The sequence below is a fragment of the Syngnathus leptorhynchus genome, chromosome 21 (genome assembly GCF_054491065.1).
Source record: "Syngnathus leptorhynchus isolate UIUO chromosome 21, UIUO_Slep, whole genome shotgun sequence".
Lineage (NCBI taxonomy): Eukaryota > Metazoa > Chordata > Actinopteri > Syngnathiformes > Syngnathidae > Syngnathus > Syngnathus leptorhynchus.
This window is the reverse complement of record NC_141215.1, coordinates 6977582-6994781: the sequence shown is the minus strand read 5'-3', so window position 1 is coordinate 6994781 and position 17200 is coordinate 6977582. Positions and strand designations below refer to the sequence as shown.

At 53.8% G+C, this 17200-nt stretch overlaps 4 protein-coding genes across 5 annotated transcripts; 2 read left to right on the top strand and 2 right to left on the bottom strand.

The window, feature by feature from the left end:
* Positions 1-44: 44 nt before the first annotated feature.
* tmem110l (transmembrane protein 110, like) lies at positions 45-3166 on the top strand. The gene is made up of 8 exons (XM_085901722.1): positions 45-640; positions 1194-1242; positions 1332-1427; positions 1520-1641; positions 1764-1876; positions 1950-2033; positions 2089-2208; positions 2278-3166. Exons 1-8 carry the CDS (start codon positions 451-453, stop codon positions 2386-2388), a joined length of 885 nt encoding a protein of 294 aa, XP_085757848.1. The 5' UTR covers positions 45-450; the 3' UTR covers positions 2389-3166.
* itih5 (inter-alpha-trypsin inhibitor heavy chain 5) lies at positions 2218-10002 on the bottom strand. 2 transcript variants are annotated; one of them, XM_085901707.1, is made up of 15 exons: positions 8359-10002; positions 8227-8274; positions 7955-8143; positions 7842-7886; positions 7579-7742; positions 7235-7339; positions 6898-7133; positions 6657-6826; positions 6472-6588; positions 5555-6018; positions 4520-5097; positions 4365-4418; positions 4042-4158; positions 3594-3971; positions 2218-3535 (listed from the first exon to the last, which is right to left on the bottom strand). In XM_085901707.1, exons 3-15 carry the CDS (start codon positions 8075-8077, stop codon positions 3282-3284), a joined length of 2805 nt encoding a protein of 934 aa, XP_085757833.1. In that variant the 5' UTR covers positions 8078-8143; positions 8227-8274; positions 8359-10002; the 3' UTR covers positions 2218-3281. The 2 variants fall into 2 exon arrangements, with proteins under 2 accessions (XP_085757833.1, XP_085757834.1); XM_085901708.1 differs by lacking the exon at positions 8359-10002 and having other exon boundaries at positions 7955-8320.
* Positions 8511-14114, top strand: itih2 (inter-alpha-trypsin inhibitor heavy chain 2). Its single transcript, XM_085901706.1, has 21 exons — positions 8511-8683; positions 8748-8780; positions 8924-8962; positions 9190-9362; positions 9434-9538; positions 9619-9781; positions 9841-9948; positions 10035-10163; positions 10234-10350; positions 10415-10583; positions 10657-10782; positions 10856-11037; positions 11105-11290; positions 11367-11506; positions 11575-11747; positions 11821-11967; positions 12300-12413; positions 12475-12673; positions 12740-12912; positions 13290-13401; positions 13494-14114. The coding sequence occupies exons 1-21, from the start codon at positions 8582-8584 to the stop codon at positions 13639-13641; spliced, it is 2838 nt and encodes a 945-aa protein (XP_085757832.1). The 5' UTR covers positions 8511-8581; the 3' UTR covers positions 13642-14114.
* Positions 13204-16530, bottom strand: kin (Kin17 DNA and RNA binding protein). Its single transcript, XM_085901726.1, has 12 exons — positions 16115-16530; positions 15921-16015; positions 15730-15773; positions 15444-15566; positions 15189-15376; positions 15057-15105; positions 14929-14980; positions 14720-14837; positions 14523-14657; positions 14362-14461; positions 14195-14295; positions 13204-13946 (listed from the first exon to the last, which is right to left on the bottom strand). Exons 1-12 carry the CDS (start codon positions 16226-16228, stop codon positions 13887-13889), a joined length of 1179 nt encoding a protein of 392 aa, XP_085757852.1. The 5' UTR covers positions 16229-16530; the 3' UTR covers positions 13204-13886.
* Positions 16531-17200: the final 670 nt, after the last annotated feature.

Below are 17200 nucleotides of genomic sequence, written 5' to 3'. Positions count from 1 at the left end.
CCGGATGTATAGCAAAAAGTAAAAAGCATGTGCCCTGTTACAAGACGGAAGAAATATATAAGAAAAAATACACATTAAATGAGGTTGCAGGTGGCTTTACTCGGAAAAAATATGAATTCTCAGTAGTTGCTGAAGGGCTGTCGCGAAATACTATTATTTTGACAGGCTAACCGGAAGCTACCCTTTGCAAGCAGTGATGACTTGACACTTGTTTTTCGTCTGCAGAAACATGTATGAAAGGCGAGAAAATCGACTTGTATGTTTGCTTTTGTTGTCTAATCAGCAACCCTGACGGTTGAATTTCAAACCCAAACTCGCGTTAATCAGTGCAAGGCAACATCGCGGGGACTTAAAAAAAAAAAAAAAAGACATCAAGGATTTGGCAGCGAGCTGCGCTTTTGTCTGTCAGCTCGGCGCAGCTCGGCGCGGCCGAATTGGTCGCCAGCATCCATGGACATGTACGGCCACAGCGGTTCTTTGCTGGCGAGGAGGTTGTCCGATGCCGGAGAGTTGGAGGTGACCAACATGAGCGACATCAACAAGGCCAACCCGCACGGATGCGACAACGGCGCTCTGACTGACCGCTTCGGGGTCCTCATCCAGGGACTCCTGGCCATCGTCGCCTTCAGCACGCTCATGTGTGAGTGACTGACTGACTGACTGAGTGGCAGGCAACAAATGCATTTTGAAATACAATCATCCCGTCCCAAAAAGAAACACGAATGAGCAGGAAACTAGGCGAAATGACTTGCACACGTGGCGTCTTGTTTACGTTCCTCAGACCTCGCAGCAAATCCGCGACTTCGAACTTAACTTGCGCATTGCCAACCGAACTCTTCAACTTTTCACTTTTCTTTTGCGATGGGTGATTTGACCTCCTGTTCCTTTTTTTTTTAATCCTCTCTCCCTGAAGGCTGCAGATGTCAAAGTCCTGTTCAATTGTCTTCCTCAAGGCGACGGTGTATTTAACAGGAAGGAATAACGGCTGACTGGCAGATAAATAACTTGTGACGTGGGCCGCCTCATGAGCCTCCACTCGGTTACTTATTAGCGCCTCGAGGCAATTGTACTGTGGAGACACTCAAAACTCCGCAGTGATATTAGTGGTGCTTTGCAGAAGATAAAGAATGCATGTTAGCTCCTGTGCAGCTTGAGGCTAAACTGTCTTGTCAACACACTAACCTGTTTTGCAGTGAAAAGGTTCCGGGAGCCCGCAGAGATCCGCCGACCGTGGAGGATCTGGTCAGAAATGTTCATTTGTTTTGCGTTTGAGTATTAAAAAACTCTCTTGTGAAAACGGTCTCACCATTTCCACCTGAAATGCGTTCCAGGTTTTTTGACACATCCAAGCAGGCCATCGGCGCCCTGTTCATCCACTTTGCCAACGTTTTCCTGTCCACGCTCACCAAAGAAGACCCTTGCTCACTGTCAGTTGCACTCTCTCATTTGTTTTGTTTTTTTCCATCTACGTACAGCAACCCTTTTATCCAATGGACGCGTGTCGTTGCTGTTTTACCAGGTACCTGATGAACTTCCTGCTGGATGCCACCGTGGGCATGCTGGTCATCTGGCTGGCCGTCAAGTTGGTGTCCAAGTTGGTGGAGCATAAGCAGTGGACGCTGCTCACCTTCGGCGAGTACGGTGAGTTGACGCGCAGGGGTGCAGTTCCGGTTTTAGCCACTGGAGGTCACTGTTGACAAAGGGCAGGCCTTTCAAATAATTGATTGAAAGCAGAGCTCCATTCCGGTGCTTTTGTGTGGCAGGCGACCCCCCGCAGGCGGCGGCGTGGTTGGGCCAGTGCGGCACGTACCTGCTCATCATGGTTCTGGAAAAAGGCGTCATCAGCCTGGTGCTGCTGGTGCCGGGATGGTCCAAAGTACGGGCGCGTCCCCAATAAACTGAAAGAAAAGTGCGCCGTTGTTGTGAAATGACGGCGTTGCGCTTTCCAGCTGCAGGCGGTTCTACTGGGCTACATCACAAACCCTCAAGTGGAGCTGCTGCTGGTCATGCTCATCGTGCCCTTCATTGTCAACGTAAGTCTTCTTCTTTGCTGACGCCGCTTCTTTGCTGACGGCCATTTTGTCGCAGTCCATCATGTTCTGGGTGGTGGACAGCCTGACCATGAGGAAGTTGAAGAGCGTGAAGAGCCCGGACGACTCGTGCCACGTCACGCCCAAGAAGCCTTGGCCCGGCGACGAGGAGTCACGGGTGAATGCGACTGACATTTGAGATGTTTTGCTTTTTCTTAGTTTCTCACCTACTGAAGTGTTTTTGTAGCTTCTTCTGACGGCGGAGACGGACGAGAGCGAAGAGGAGGCGGACGACGGCGCTCTGCCTCCCGTGCAGTTTTCGGGAGCGCAAGCCAGGCCCGACTGGGTGGCGGTGTGACGCCGCCTCCACCTGAAGCTGCACACGCAAAGCGCCTCCACACACTCGCGCGCATCAAGTTCAGACAAGGTGGCTACAGCAGAATAAAGACCATGCTCCAGAGGGCGCTCTACTTGAAAATGGGACATCGTGAATCAATGTTGGTGCCGGGGACTTTTTGAGAGTTGCTTCTCATCTACCTTTTGATGGAAGATGGCAGCATTTTTCCGGCACGTGCTGCCCTCCGGCTACTTCCGACCAACTTCCAAGGAAGACCACAAGTTTCTTTTTTTTTTTATTTCTCTCGGTTTTGTTTTTAATTAGAGGCAAGAAATCATGTCATCATTTGTTTTGGTTATTGACAGAAACAACATCAAACATTTTATGTGTAAAACATTTTTTTTTTATATATTTTTTTACCTATGCCATTTTTGACTGGCAAAAACAGGCTTCCTTCCATAAATGCCACAAAATATGTCAATATTGAGGAGTTGAAACATGAATGTTAGCTTTGTGCATTATTATGATTGCCACTAAGCAGTTGCTTTGACTTTTTCAATTCTTTATTTCCTAATGATGAAGATTCATTCTATCGTGTATTTATTCGCATCATGTGTACGACTTGTTTTTTATATTCCAGTCTTTTTAAACCTTGCAAACTCTTGTTCTCATTGGACCAAAGGTGTTGTATTTGCTATTTGAGCTTTTTTTTTTATTTTTTGATGTCTGCTAGTGGTCACAAGGTGCTCCTTACAGAATGTAATGTGTGGCCCAAAATAAAAGTTGACTGAGGCAGGAAGACGGCTAGCTTGTTGAGAACTAGTACTGACCGTATAAAAATGTCCAGTAGAAAAAGAGAGGACACCAGGGTCCTTGACGCTAAAGAGTACCTGAACCAAGCGGGGGGGCTTCTCTCACACGTTGCTCCCGTGCCACCCGTCGCCCGTGTCGAACATGTGCGAGGCCACGTAGTCGTCGTAGCGCCCGTCCAGCACTTTGGCGCCGTTGTTGCCGGCGAACCAGCAGTCCACGCTGTGCGCGCCGCCGTAGATGCGCCGGCTCTTGCGGACCACCGGCACCGAGCGGCCCCTCACCTTCAGGAGCGCCGACGAGGGACGCTCCCCGGGCTCTCCTTCCACGACGCTCACCTCCCGGTGCAGAAACTGGCCTGCGAGGGAGGAGGTTGAAGACTCAAAAGCGCCGCACCTCCTAAGACGGTTGCTTACCCAGCAGGCCGTGGCAGGCGGGCGAGAGCCCCTCGCTGTCTTGGATGTAGAAGCCCAGGTGGTCTCTCTGGTAGGGCGCCGGGTTCTTGTAGAGGTGCAGCAGGACCACCAAGGCCACGCGGGCGCCGATCATCAGCGTCACGTTGCGGCCGCCGACGATGGCCAGCGACAGCGCGCCGCTCTCCACCGAGGCGCTGGAGTGGCACGGCAGCACCAGGCGGTCGGCGCCGTCCAGGATGACCTTGGTGGGCGTCACCTCCACGTAGGCGCGGCGGGGGCGGTCCACCACCACCGCGATGCTGCTAAAATACGTGCGCCGACGCTTACGGCTGCCCGCCGGCGGCGGCGTGCCGATGAGTTTGCCGTTCACCGTCACGCCTGGACAAAGGCACGGGCCAACGTTTCGAGGGCGCAAATAGCAGGCGGCCGGCCTTCTTTCCCTACCTACCGGAGAATTTGTGATCGGAAAGCAGGCGGAGGACGTGGCCGGGCTCGCCGTTGATGTTGAAGCAGACGGCCGTCTTGCTGAGAGGGAAGTCCACCACAAAGTGAGGATCGCCGTCGGCTGGGGACAAACGGGGGAACCTTTCAGACATTTGGACCCGAGATGAGAGCTTGTCGGCTGGCCGGCTGGCTAGGAGGCGCTTTCGTGATGAAGAGGCGTGTGATGACAGAGCGAGCGTAATGACAGAGCCGGCCGCCGCTTCCCTTCTATTTATTAGCCGTGCAAATGATAGGCCGCGCGCGCACGCAAAGCCGACGTGGCGTCACCTGACGTTTTGGAGATGGTGAGGGACTTCTCGGCGGGTCTCCTGTCCACTTGACCTGCGAGGGAGGGAGGGAGGGAGGGAGGGAGGGAGGGAGAGCATCGCCTTCCACGTCAAAACATGGCAACAGGACACCTCATTCATTTGGTGCGGTCTTACCTCTCCCGTTGTTGCCGAGAGTTAAACTCTGCCTGCGGACTTCCTCGCGTAACGTTCCTCCTCCTCCTCCTCCTCCTTCTTCTTCTTCTTCTTCGTCGTCGTCGTCCGAGACCTCGTCCACCAGCATGTTGGTGAGAGGGGTGAGGAAGCGGTACGCCAGGGAGAGGTCGGTGGCCCGCCGGACGTGTTCTTCCCTCTCCCGACCGGTTGGGCTGAGCAGACGCGAACGAAGCTCCTCCTTGAGCGTCAGGAAGGCCCACACGCGCTCCGCCAAGTCCGCCGCCAGCCGCTTCAAAGCTTCCCCCGATTCGGGGAAGCGCCGGGCCGCCGCCTTCACCAGTTCGTCGGCCTTCGACTCCCGCCGCCGCAGCGCCACGTCCGCCTCCAGGACCAGGTTCTTGTCGTCGTTGTCGGCCGTGACCCGAACGCGGAGCGCCTCGGCGGCGCCCGACTTGCCGGCGACGACCAACTCGGAGCCGTTGAAGTAGTTGGCGAAGAGGTGGCGGGTGACGTTGTGTGCGGACACGTAGTCCATCCTGACGTGGGACAGCAGCGGAGTGGCCATCTCCTCGTAGAAGCTGGACAGACGCGTGTCGTCGGTCTTGTTAGCTTAACTGTTTGTGTTCAAATATTTGAACTATAAGCCGGCGCATCGGCGTTTCCTTCCGCCTCTCAAATGGGCTCTTGAGGCGACCTCCATCGTGCCCCTGTCACGCCGGCGTGACGCCCAAAGCCGTGTTTGCTCAGGACGCGCGAGGCCTATTATCTGCAAGCCCGCTCAGACGGCGCTTACACAACACGGGCGCATTCCTCGCGCCGCTGTGCAAACGAGAGCCGAGGGGAACGGCTCCGAGGCTTCATCGGCGCGGCTGTCAGCGCCGACGCGTCTCTGCTCTTTGTCCGGACGGAGCGCGATAAATGACGGACGAGGATTAACGAAACTGAGCGCCCGAGGAGCTTCGAGAATGCTACATTCAATTGCGTTGTGAAAAGCCGTCGAATAAACATTCCCCAAAAACATTTTGCACGAGTTACCTTCTGAGCATGGCGCTGGCGTCGTCTCCCTGGCGGATGCGCCTCGTGGCGCCGCAGTTCTCCAGGGCCATGCGCTCCAGCAGCTTGTAGTCCGCGTCGGCGCCGATGCCGACGGTCAAGACGCAGAACTTGCCCGGCGCGGCGGCCGAGCGGGTGTTTTTCAGGATGGCCGCCGACTGCGACTCGCCAGCCGTAGGCCGTCCGTCCGTCAGGAAGATGATGAGCGAGACGCCGTCGAGTCGGTCGCGAAAAAGAGCCGAGGCGCTCTGGATGGCGCCGTCCGTGTTGCTGCCTCCGCTCGGCATCAGCCCGTAGATGAACTTCTTGGCGTCTCGGATGTTGAGCGGCGTGACGGGCACCGGGCCGCTCGCTCGCCACACTTTGATCTTGTTGGAGAAGCTGACAAAATTGAAGCGATCGACGGCTCGCAGGTCGCGCAGGATGGCCAGCAAGGCGTCTTTGGTCTGGCCGGCGAAAACAAAGAAAGGAATCCCGCTAATTGATGGCGTTTTGTGGGAACATTATGTTTGCGTGTGTGTAGGCGCATTGCAATCATGATGGGATGTATCCACTCCCGGTCAGAAACAGACACTTGACCCGCCGTGAAGGCGGCCATTGTGCGAGCTCATCAAACCCCGCTCGTTGTTCGTCCGCCGAAGGTCGGGGCGGGGATCACGGCAGCGGAGCCTAGCCTTGTGTCAAACCTTCCATGACTCGATGGAAGCTGACCTTCCCGCCTGCCTCACAAGTCGGCCTTGTTCCACTGTTGTTCACTCCCCCCCCCCCCGCCCGCCCACCGGCTGTATGTAAATACATGACTTTCTTCAAATTCGAATTGCAGAAAAATATTTTTGAGAACTGGTTTGAACGAGTTCCGTGTAACACGTGTTCGCTGAAAGACCTCGTTCGCATGTCACCTGTTTGATCTTGGCACCCAGCATGGAGGCGCTGGTGTCGACGACAAACACCACGTTCTTGGGCACGGCCGGCAAGTCTTTGGGCGCAAAGTAGTGGACAAAGTGGCCCTTTTGAACCTGCCAATGAGTCACAGAGCCCTTAGAGTTGGCAAGCGGAGCCAAGGAGGAGACGAAAGAGGTCTTACCCGCACGTCTCCGACCGCCGTGTCCCTCTGGACGTCGTAGCGGACGACAAAATCCCCCAGGATGCCGTCGGTGGTGATCTTGGCCTGCTGAATGATGTTGGGGCTGAAGGTGACCTTGCAGGCGTTCCTTTCCCTTCGGACCGTCGTGGTGACGGGAGGATCCGTCTTGGCTGCGGCGCAAAGAGGAGAAGCGCTCGCCATTCGTTGCCTTGCGGGGCTCCATTTCGCCAGCGCGACAAACCTGGCGCCCTGGCCGGGCCGGCGCTTCGGCGGAGAGGAAGCACCTCCAGGGCGGTGATGGGCAAGTGGTCCACCACGGTGACGTCCACCCGCAGGCGGCTCACCAGCTGCAGCGGCCGCAGGCCCGTCACGTGCTCGTAGCGGCCCAGCCGGCGCCGCAGCAGCTCCTCGTACTCGAGCAGGAAGACGGCCCGCTCGCCGCCCGGAATGCTGGCCCCCATCCGGAACACCTCGGGACTTGGACGGAAAAAAGAAAGGACAATTTGGCTGGAGTCTGCAGTCCTTGAACACATACAATTAGAAAATAAATAGCAGAGCGGGAAGGAGATCCCGCACACCTCGGGTCAGCTGACTGTTTGTCCCGAGCTTTTCCGTCTGGCCGCTTGGGCCTCCGCCTCTCCTTCGGCGCGACCCGACTTCGGTAGACACGCCCTGCGATGATCCTGGTTTGGGAGGTCAAAGTTCGAGGATTAGCACGTAACTCCGTTTTCTGCCCTCGTCGCAGGTTTGCGGCACGCCGAGGCGCCCCGGGCCTTTGTCGACACTTTGATGTCTCCGTGGCGACGGCGGCTTTTTCACGAGCGGCATTCATCCATCTCGATGTCATCGGCCCGACCCATAAAAGGTGTCCGTCCGTCCTTGTTCACTTTCAAAAAAGCCCAAACTTGGGCGTGCTGCTTACATGGTGAAGTTGGAGACGAAAGCGCCGGCCGGCACGGGGAAGCGGAAGACGCCCTCGCCGGCGGCGGCGTGCCGGTTGAGCATGACGCAGCGCACCGCCGTGAAGGCGTAGCGGGAGATGACGGTGGTGTTAACGGACAGCTCCTGGACGTGAGGTCTGGCCTCCTGCACCACGTCAAAGCCGACAACTCGCATTCAAGAACTTCCCCAATATGTGGGTCGCTATTGGTAATAATACAAAATCAATGAAAATACGTATCGTACCTTCACCGGGATGTTTTTCACCTGTCGTGGAGCTCTGTGAGGTGCCTGAAGAAACAATCAACAAAAGTTCATTTGGTTCACATAAAAAAGCATAAACCTAAGCAAGCACTTACCATGTTCACATCAAAGTGGTCATCCAAATGGTCTCCTGCTGGGAAATGGTCCACTTGGCCAAGCGCGCAAGAGGCGCACAAGAGCAGCCAAGTCAGCAGCAGCGGCAGCAGCATGGTTTTCATCTTCCCAGCTTTACTCGTGTCACAAAGTTAGTGAGAAGATTCGATCCTTCAGCCTGCGCCCACCCACTGCAGGAGGAGGAGGAGGAAGAAAAGGAAGGACGGGGTCTTAGATCAAGCAGCAGCACTTGTTCACTGATGCCTTCACTGACCGTCGGAATTTAGATGCTCCAGGGCCACTTTGCAGAATCTGGCGCTACCTTGTGGACATGACAGAAAGATACAGTCCCGAGAATGCATTTGTCTTTTCAACCAACTTTCAATTGAATTCAGTTATTTCTTACCAGCTAGCGGGCGGGCGAGCGAGACATCGGTGTTGCACATCTTGCAAAGCAAACTGTGAGTGGGCTTGTCCAACACTGTTTACTCGTTCCCAATGTGCAGGTCAAGCTTCAAAGTTTGCTTCCCATCTGCCTGCAAATATCGATCGTGTGGATCCCAACCATTTGCAAGGGATTTTCACTGTTGGCTAGCGGGACGAGCCGAGCTGAGCCGAGCGCTAAGAACATGAAGCCAAAAGAGATTTTTCTTTTTCTCCTCATCGCGCTCTTGGGCCTCCAAGGGCGCCGTTGCTTTGAGTTTGTCATCGACGGAGAATGGGAGGACGAGGTGAGTGAGGAGTTCCTAATGCCTGGCGACATGTTTTCATTAACGCTCAACTTCCTCTCACCAGTCACATCTTCTCAATCACAGTGACAGACACAAGGTGAGATCTTCTTGTTACTGTATCAACTGATGAACCGATTTTTGCCCCGAGGAATCGTCCAGAAGGCAAAAAAATGAGACGATCGGTTTCAGAAATGAGAGGACAAACAAAATGGCGCCTGACGACTTGTCTGTGTGTTTTAGAGAGCCATCTTGACCAGCGAGGAACAGGAAGACTTTGAGGTATAAGCCCTCCACTTGTTGTTTTCACCTTTCAACACTGTGACAAGAGTTTGAGCTCAGCTCCCAAAAATCAATAAGGTCAGAAGTACACTCCCGTGACTGACGGGTTAGTGACCTAGTTCTCTATCAGATGGTTCCAGGAATTTCCGTTTAAGTCCATCAAGATCAAGGGGTTAGCGTACCTTCACAACTCGCTCAAGAATGTCCTTCTCTCAAACTTTTGCCAGGCCATCCGTGGAGATGACATCACCGTCAAGAGCTACAAGGTGGAGAGTCGGATCACGTCGCGGTTCGCCCACACCACCGTCCGGAGCTCGGTGGTCAACTCGGGCTCCAAAGCCCAAACCATCGGCTTCAACGTGCAGATCCCCAAACGAGCCTTCATTACCAACTTCACCATGTGAGAGCGTCGGGAAGAGCGAGAAGGCCGCACGCAGAGTTCATGCCAGTTGCTTTTTGCGCCCGCCTCAGGAACGTCAACGGCATCGTCTTCACGGGCTCGGTGAAGGAGAAGACGGTGGCCAGGAATCTCTACGCTCAGGCACGAGCCAAAGGGAAAGCCGCGGGCATCGTCAGGTACTGGGCCAGCCAGATAGATCTCTTGGATCCAAACCAAAGCAGACTTGAGGGGAGACCGGAATGTTTCCGCACAACAGATCAAACTCCCAGGAGATGGAGACCTTCAAGACGGAGGTGTACGTCCCTGCCGGAAGCAACATCGAGTTTGAGCTGCATTACCAGGAGATGTTGGAGAGGAAGCTGGGATTCTACGAGCACTCGCTGCACCTGCAGCCCGGGAGACTGGTGCCTCAGTTGCAGGTAGCCACGCCTTTCCAACTCCAGCAGCCGCAAAGTGCAAGGCCCCTGTCCGTCTCCAGGTGGACGTTTACATCTTTGAGCCCAAGGGAATCGCCACTCTGGAAACCTCAAACAGCTTTGGGGACATGTTTGCCGAGCTGGTCGCAGTGACGCAGACCCCAGAGAAGGTAAGACTGACTCCACATCAAATGTTGGCCGTGGAAACCTCGCTAGCAGGTCCCTCCCTCCCTCCCTCCCTCCCTCCCTCCCTCAGGCCCACGTGGTCTTCAAGCCCAACTTGAACCAGCAGAGGAAGTGCGCCAACTGCACGCAAAGCGCCATCGACGGCACCCTGAATGTCAAATATGACGTCAAGCGGGACAGCAACGCCGGCGAGCTGCAGGTAGCCCAGCGACCCCTTCGGCACATTGCCGTCGAATCGCCACTGACGGAGACCCGGTCGGTCTGGCTAGGTCTCGGACGGCCACTTTGTCCACTTCTTCGCGCCTTCCAACATGTCTCCGCTCTCCAAGAACATTGTGTTTGTCATCGACGTCAGCGGGTCCATGTGGGGGGTGAAAATGAAACAGGTAAGTCGTCGTTTACAATGGCGGTGGTCCGGTAGGAGCGATTTGCGGCAACCCTTTTCGGCAGACGGTGGAGGCCATGCAGGCCATCTTGGACGACCTCACGGTGGATGACCAGTTCAGTATCATCGACTTCAATCACAACGTGCGATGCTGGAACGAAGACTTGGTCCCGGGATCCTCCGTACAAATCGCAGACGCCAAGAGATACGTCCAGAACATTAAACCGGTCGGAGGTACCGTGACGCACGTCCGGATTTGGAAGCTCAGAGCATTTTGGGTTGCTCACCAGTGACGTTTCGCCCCCAGGCACCAACATTAACGAAGCGCTGATGAAAGCGGTGCAGATGCTCGTGAGGGCATCTAATCAGGGGCTCATCGATCCTCGATCGGTCTCCATGATCATCCTGGTGTCGGACGGAGACCCGACAGTGGGTGAGTCTCGTGGCGGCGGCCAATCAAACGGCGTCGTTTAGGTGGCGGATGCTCAAGACGGACGCTTGCGCAGGCGAGATCAAGCTGAGCACCATCCAGAAGAACGTGAAAAAGGCGATGAGGGACGACTTCTCCTTGTTCTCCTTGGGCATCGGCTTTGACGTGGATTACGATTTCTTGGAGCGCATCGCCACGGACAACCGCGGCGTCGCCCAGCGCATCTTCGCTAACCAAGACGCAGCCGAGCAGCTCAGGGTAGGCCGCCGTGTCCAAACCACCGAAGCCGGGAACCTGTCTTGACTCTTTGCGTCGTTCCCTGCAGAACTTCTACAGCCAGGTATCCAATCCTCTTCTGCGGAAGATCACCGTCCAGTTCCCGGAGGACTCCGTGTCTGACGTCACGCAGAACCAGTTTGACAAATTCTTTGGGGGCTCCGAGCTGGTGGTGGCCGGCAAGGTGCAACCCTTGGAGGGCGACACCTTGACCAGCTTCACTACCGCGTCGGGTGTGAGTATCACGCACGCATCGGGGGGGGGGGCCGGGGGAACCTTTGCTTCTCCGACACAATCTTCCCGTCCGACAGGCCCTGCTGGACATCACCTTGGAAACGGAGGTAGACACTTCCAAGCTGGACATGGAGCTGGCCAAGCAGCAGCACTCCTTCACGGGCTTCGCCAGGCAGCTGTGGGCTTACATCACCATCAAACAGCTGATAAGCGAGAGGTGTGCGCAATAGAAGGGCTAACCAAAATGGCCAACGGCGCGGTCCGTCATTGTCCTCCACTTGTCAGGTCTTTGGCGCCAAGCGCCACCAAGAAGAGAAAGATCACCCAGCGCATCCTGGCGCTGGCCATGGAGCACCAGTTTGTCACACCGCTCACGGCGCTGCTGGTGGAGAGCGAGGACAGCAAGGAGAGGCTGCTGGCCGACTCCCCGAAGGACCCCAAGCAAGGCTGCTGCTCAGGTGTTGGCCTCGCCCCGCCCCGCCCCGCCTGACGCCGCCGGCAACTTGCTTCATACAAAACGTGTGTGGTCAGGGAGCGGATTGGGAGGAGGTTCCAGGACTTTGCCTCCGGTGAAGGTCGTCTACCAACCTCCGCCTTGGGTCCAGATGACCACGCCGGCCCCGCCCAGCCATGTGGAAAAAGGCCCGCAGTGGAGCATGTTAAAGTCGGTCCAATTAGGTACTGCACAAACCTATCTATCCTTCACTGTTTGCTCTTTTGTGCTCTTTGTGAAAGATGCCGCGAGTTGCTGCTCGTCTGCTTTCCTATTTTTAGATTTGACAGGAACTATGTTGAAGTGACACTAAGTATTTTCAAAGGAAAGCAGCCAAAGCGGCACAAACGATTGAGAGTTGGATCGGCATCTTACCGGCTGCTTCTCCGGAGTTCTGTTTGTCCGTCCGGTCTCGTAGAGCTGCGGCCATTTTTGTCGTCCTTTTGGCAGCATTTCTCACTTTGCCTTGACAAGTAGTAGACATTGCACACTCACACACACATTTGGCTTCACCCAGTGGACAACGACCCTCACTTCATCGTGCACCTGCCTCAAAGCAACACGGACGTCTGCTTCAACATCGACTCCGAGCCCGGTCACATCCTCAACCTGGTGACCGACAGAGGCGCGGGTACGACGCCGGCCGTCGCGTCACCGCTCGCACGGCAAAACGTGACTTTGCGTGCCCGCAGGCCTGGTGGTCAACGGACAGTTAATCGGCAACAAAATGGCGCACGACGGAAAGCGGAGAACCTACTTCGGGGTCATCTCCGTCTACTACCAGCCGGACGGCATCGGCGTCGCCGTCGGCACCGACGACATCGCCTTCACCGATGGCAAGAACAACCACAGCTTCACCTGGGGCGCCACGGCCGACATCGTCCAAAACGGGTAAGCGGATGAGGCCCGCCTGCGGGATGACGCCTGATTCACGTCATGGCTCGTTCTTCCATTCAGGGTGAGGATCTCCATCGTGAAGGACGCGCAGGTCACCGTCACCATCAACCAGAGCATCAAGGTGATGGTTCTTCTTCACCGCGTGTGGAAGAAGCACCCTTTCAACGTGGACTTCCTGGGTCTCTACCTCCCCATTGACAACCAGTACTCGCCACTGGTCCACGGCCTCATAGGTACTCGCTGGCATGAAATTGGGCCGTGCTAGCTGCATCAAAAGGAAATAAGACAAGATTAGGGAGGCATTGGAGATAGAGTGGTACCTTGCTAGATGTGTTAAATGGGGGGGGGGGGGGGGGGAGGGCTTTAGAGTTGATGTCACTTGAACTGAAGTGAAGGCCCTTTCGACTCATTTCAATGAGGAACATTTCAAGCCAATTGATTGCTGGGCTACAAGGTACCACAGTATTTCTCCCATAATTATTTCAGTGGATGGCAATCAAAATAGACTGGACATTACGAGCAAAGCAAAACACTGCGTTTATTGGAGAGGTGCTGAGCTTCCTAATGAAAATCAATGTACACAAATATTGTTCCTTCGTTACACGCTTAGGTCAGTTCTCCCAAGAGCCCGACGTGACCATTTATGACATCCGCGACGGCGCCGACCCCCAAAAGAAGGAGGCCACCATGGAGGTGAAGGGCAACAAGCTGCAAGTCACCAGGTAGGTCACCCCCCCCCCCCCCCACACACCCCTTACAATAAGACAGGTTTTAGGTCCTAACGGTGGCGCCCTCTGCTGGCCGCGCTCGCCAGGGGCTGGCAGAAGGACTACAGACACGACAAGCGACGCGGCTCCGACGTCTACTGCTGGTTCGTGCACAACAGCGGGAAAGGATTCATCGACGGCCACTACAGCGCCTACATCGTCCCTGACCTCGACAGCTTCCTCTCAATGGAATAGGAGAGTCCTCGACAACAAAAGGAGAAAAAGAAAAGAGAAAAAAAAAGGGGTTTTTTTTTCCACCAATGTCTTATTTGCGAGTTCATTAATTCCAAAGTTGAAATAAGAATGGGTCACATTGAATTGATAGAAAACGTATCATCAAAGCAATCTGCCGGTTTGAAAAAAAAAAAGGCGCTGTCTCCGAGATGAAGAAATAATGCAACTCTGACGTAGTAGATTAGAGAAGTAGAAAAAAAGTTTCCTCAAGCCAGTTTGGAGAAGTCCTCATAGGCGACGTCCACACGCGTTCCTTTTTGTGGACCCTAAGGACGACAAGACATGGTTTTACTTTCTGGGTTGCCGTAGCAATGACGCCAAAAAAAAAAAAAAAATAATCAACTTTGTGGGCAACATATCACTTTTTGGCTACATTGCGCTGTGAAAGTGAGAAATAATTTTTCTTCTCGTAATAAAGACTCGCTTGTCCTCTACGCTTATGCTGAGTCGTGTGTGAAAATATTCACAAAGCCAAGACTTTGCATTTTCTTGTATGCCATGTAAATCCACTTACGGAATCGAGCGTTAGCGAAGCGCAGAAGTTCTTCTCGTCGATGCCCTCCAACACGGCCTCCGTGTCACGGAACCTTCCGTTGACAATCATCACGCGCTTTCCTGCGGGGACGCCGCTTAGGTTTCCTACACAATTCTCGCTTGTAGCAGCCAAAGGTCATCGCCTACCTGGTGCGGGTATCACCGTCTCCACGTGGTTCTGGTCCAGTTTGAGTTTGTCCCCAGAGTCGATCATCTTCACCACCGCCGTGAATTTCTCTCGCACCTCCTGCGGGGCGCCGAGTGGTCAGGAGGCGCGTGCCGAGACGCTCGCGCGTGTGCGCGTTTACCATGATGACGGCCTTCTTCTTGTGGTACTTGTCCCCGAGCCTCTTGGTGACCACCTTGACCACAATGTTGGGCCGCAGCCAATGGTCGCTCTTGATGGGCGGCGGCTGCTGCTGCTGCTTCTTTCTCTCCTCCATCTGAGAAACAAGTTGGCGACGTCAGCCGGGCTGCAGGCGTTCCGCGTCGCGCCGGACCCTACCTCGATGATCTGCTCCAGGGCGGACTTTCGTTTCTTGTCCCGCGAGTCGGAAGCAGAGGACGGCTCTTTCCTCTTTGCCGATGACGTCTTGGCTAGGGCACTCGGGGCCAGGAGGGAACTACGGAAAAAGAAAGAAAACGATGGCTGACGACCATTTTAAACGGAGAAGAAAGTGTCTTCAAATGCAAATACGTTTGTAGCCTCGGTACCTCGATGTGGAAGGACCAGCTAGCGATGTGCCGGCGCCCAGGTTGAACGTGACTGCAAGAGAAGGAAAGCCGGCCACGTGCCATCAGAACAACGTCAAGGTATATTCGGCACGTATGGGGAAACGCACTTTTTTCCTCTTCATTGTCTCGCTTCAGCTCGGTGTAACCCGGGTCTTCCTAAAGAAATGAGGGAAAACTCCAGACGAGCGCAGAAGTTCCCCGAACGTGCGTCGGGGTCGGAGATCGTGTTCGGGACTCACCACCTCCTCCTCCTTGCCGTCGCGGCCTCTGCGGACCTGCTCCTCGATGAACTTGGCGCTGCGCTCCTCGTCGTCCAGCTCGTGCTTCTTCCTCCTCGCCAGCTCCTCCTGCCGGCGGAGGGTTTCGGGGTCGCGGTCGATGTACTGGATGTACCAGCCCTTGGGCGTCTCGTCCACCTTGCAGAGACCTGAACGGAAGCCGTCGGTTGCCAACCATTGTCCCATCTGAGACGTTTCCGCGACTGACTCGCGTACCTTGTCGCCCCAGCCACTTGGTGAAGGTGGTGAGCGTTTCCCAGCGCGTGGCGTTCATGTGGATGTGTTGGCGGTCGCTGATGTACTCGTTGTATATGATGTTGTTGTGAACGCGCTTTGTCCCTGGACACACACAAAACGGAATGCCAATCAATCATTTTGACAAGGTGCACAATTTTACTCCATGTAGCTCAATTACTTTGACGTATCATGATTATGTGGCCTTTTAAAAATAAAATCCAATCTTTTGAGCTATTGTGTAGGATCGCGTGATGGCCAAACGTACCGAATCGTCGCCGCAGCAGCTCCACAAAGCCATTTTTGAACTCGCTGCACAGAAAAACAACAGCAAATGTATTTCATTGAATAGCTATATAGTCAAAAATGTTGCCGCTGAGCTCACGAATCCCAAATGCCCAATGGTCCACTTGCTTTGCTCTCTGAAAACATACATACAGCACTGCTGAAGAAACCTACTTGGAGAAATAGTCCATGAACTTGTTTGGGCATTCCGAGGCGAGCAGCAGCTGCCTCTGGTGGGACTCGGACATGCAGTGACACTTGAAGCCATTCTGGTGGCACACACACACACAAAAATACCTAATATTAAAAATGAGCCTTTTAGCCAATAGGTCGTAGTAGCTTCGTTTAAGGGCGGCGGGAAAACTCACCTCATCTCGGCATTGTTTTTGACACATTTGACAATACCACCTCAGTTTTTGGAGACCTTTGGATTTTATCCGGTTGCTTATCGCCTTGGGTGAGAAAAAATCGGCTTTCCCCATTTTGGCCTGCTAAAACTCAAAATAAAAATCGTTTTTTAACTAAATGTGCCCGTGGAGACGAAGCGTCAATACGGTCGACTCTGCCACTTCTGGGATTTGTACGTCATTATCTCGCGAGAACATACATTTGACTTCTTCTTTGGTTAATAAGAGCGTCTAAGTCCATTGCGCCCCCTGGAAGTCGCCAGTTGAGTTACAAATGGTTTAAATTTCAGTTGCGCTCCCGTTCGCTGGAAAGAAAGGACTTGTTGGAGAGTCTTGTCTTGAGATTCACGAATGTTAATGAAAGATGAACCGACTATGTGTTCCATGACACTCCACATGATGAAGACAGCGAGTAGCTCAAGTCCAACTGTCATCTGTGGAGCCTGGAGACATTTGGACACAAGGAAAATCAATCAAACAGCCTATATTTGTAAATATAAATGCAAGGGCCATTAAGACCAATTCAATCATTATGGTAGCAAGAGATTTTATGTTGCGCTCAGTCTATGTGTACCATGTATGACTGAATGAGGCCGTATTGAGGTCACACTGTCTTGAAGACATTCTTTCGCTTCACTGACTCTTCACCACCACCCAGCATCCCTCCATTATTTGTCATTCCATCCCTTCATCATTATTCACCATCAATAAGGATTTAGGGACTAATTATAGAACATTTTATGTTCATCTTTAAGCATGCGTGACAAATTACAGGTTTCATATTTTGGGGGTATTTCTACTGGAAAGATGATGAGGTGTGTAGCAAAAGGTCAAAGTTCATTGCTTTGATCACAAAAAGCAGATGAACCGAAACTTATGTTGAATTTGACGCCAACTCATGAAAGGAAGGGAATTCCTCAGAGGCGAGTCAAGACAAAGATGTGTGTGTGTGTGTCAAACTATATACACGCACACACACACGCACACACCTTCAACTGAAAGATGAGCAAACATCATGAATGAACTATTATCATCTACAGTGATTTA

Coding starts and splice junctions, on each gene's coding strand:
- kin (XM_085901726.1), bottom strand. CDS start 16,228: ATGGGGAAAGCCGATTTTTTCTCACCCAAGGCGATAAGCAACCGGATA. Junction 15,377..15,443: donor CAAGTGGCTGGGGCGACAAG/GTACGCGAGTCA, acceptor GCTTCCGTTCAG/GTCTCTGCAAGGTGGACGAG. Junction 15,106..15,188: donor ACGGCAAGGAGGAGGAGGTG/GTGAGTCCCGAA, acceptor TCATTTCTTTAG/GAAGACCCGGGTTACACCGA.
- tmem110l (XM_085901722.1), top strand. CDS start 451: ATGGACATGTACGGCCACAGCGGTTCTTTGCTGGCGAGGAGGTTGTCC. Junction 641..1,193: donor CGCCTTCAGCACGCTCATGT/GTGAGTGACTGA, acceptor CCTGTTTTGCAG/TGAAAAGGTTCCGGGAGCCC. Junction 1,642..1,763: donor GCTCACCTTCGGCGAGTACG/GTGAGTTGACGC, acceptor TTTGTGTGGCAG/GCGACCCCCCGCAGGCGGCG.
- itih2 (XM_085901706.1), top strand. CDS start 8,582: ATGAAGCCAAAAGAGATTTTTCTTTTTCTCCTCATCGCGCTCTTGGGC. Junction 8,684..8,747: donor ACGGAGAATGGGAGGACGAG/GTGAGTGAGGAG, acceptor TCCTCTCACCAG/TCACATCTTCTCAATCACAG. Junction 11,291..11,366: donor GCTTCACTACCGCGTCGGGT/GTGAGTATCACG, acceptor CCCGTCCGACAG/GCCCTGCTGGACATCACCTT.
- itih5 (XM_085901707.1), bottom strand. CDS start 8,077: ATGAAAACCATGCTGCTGCCGCTGCTGCTGACTTGGCTGCTCTTGTGC. Junction 4,419..4,519: donor TCTCGGCAACAACGGGAGAG/GTAAGACCGCAC, acceptor CCTCCCTCGCAG/GTCAAGTGGACAGGAGACCC. Junction 4,159..4,364: donor CACCATCTCCAAAACGTCAG/GTGACGCCACGT, acceptor GTTTGTCCCCAG/CCGACGGCGATCCTCACTTT.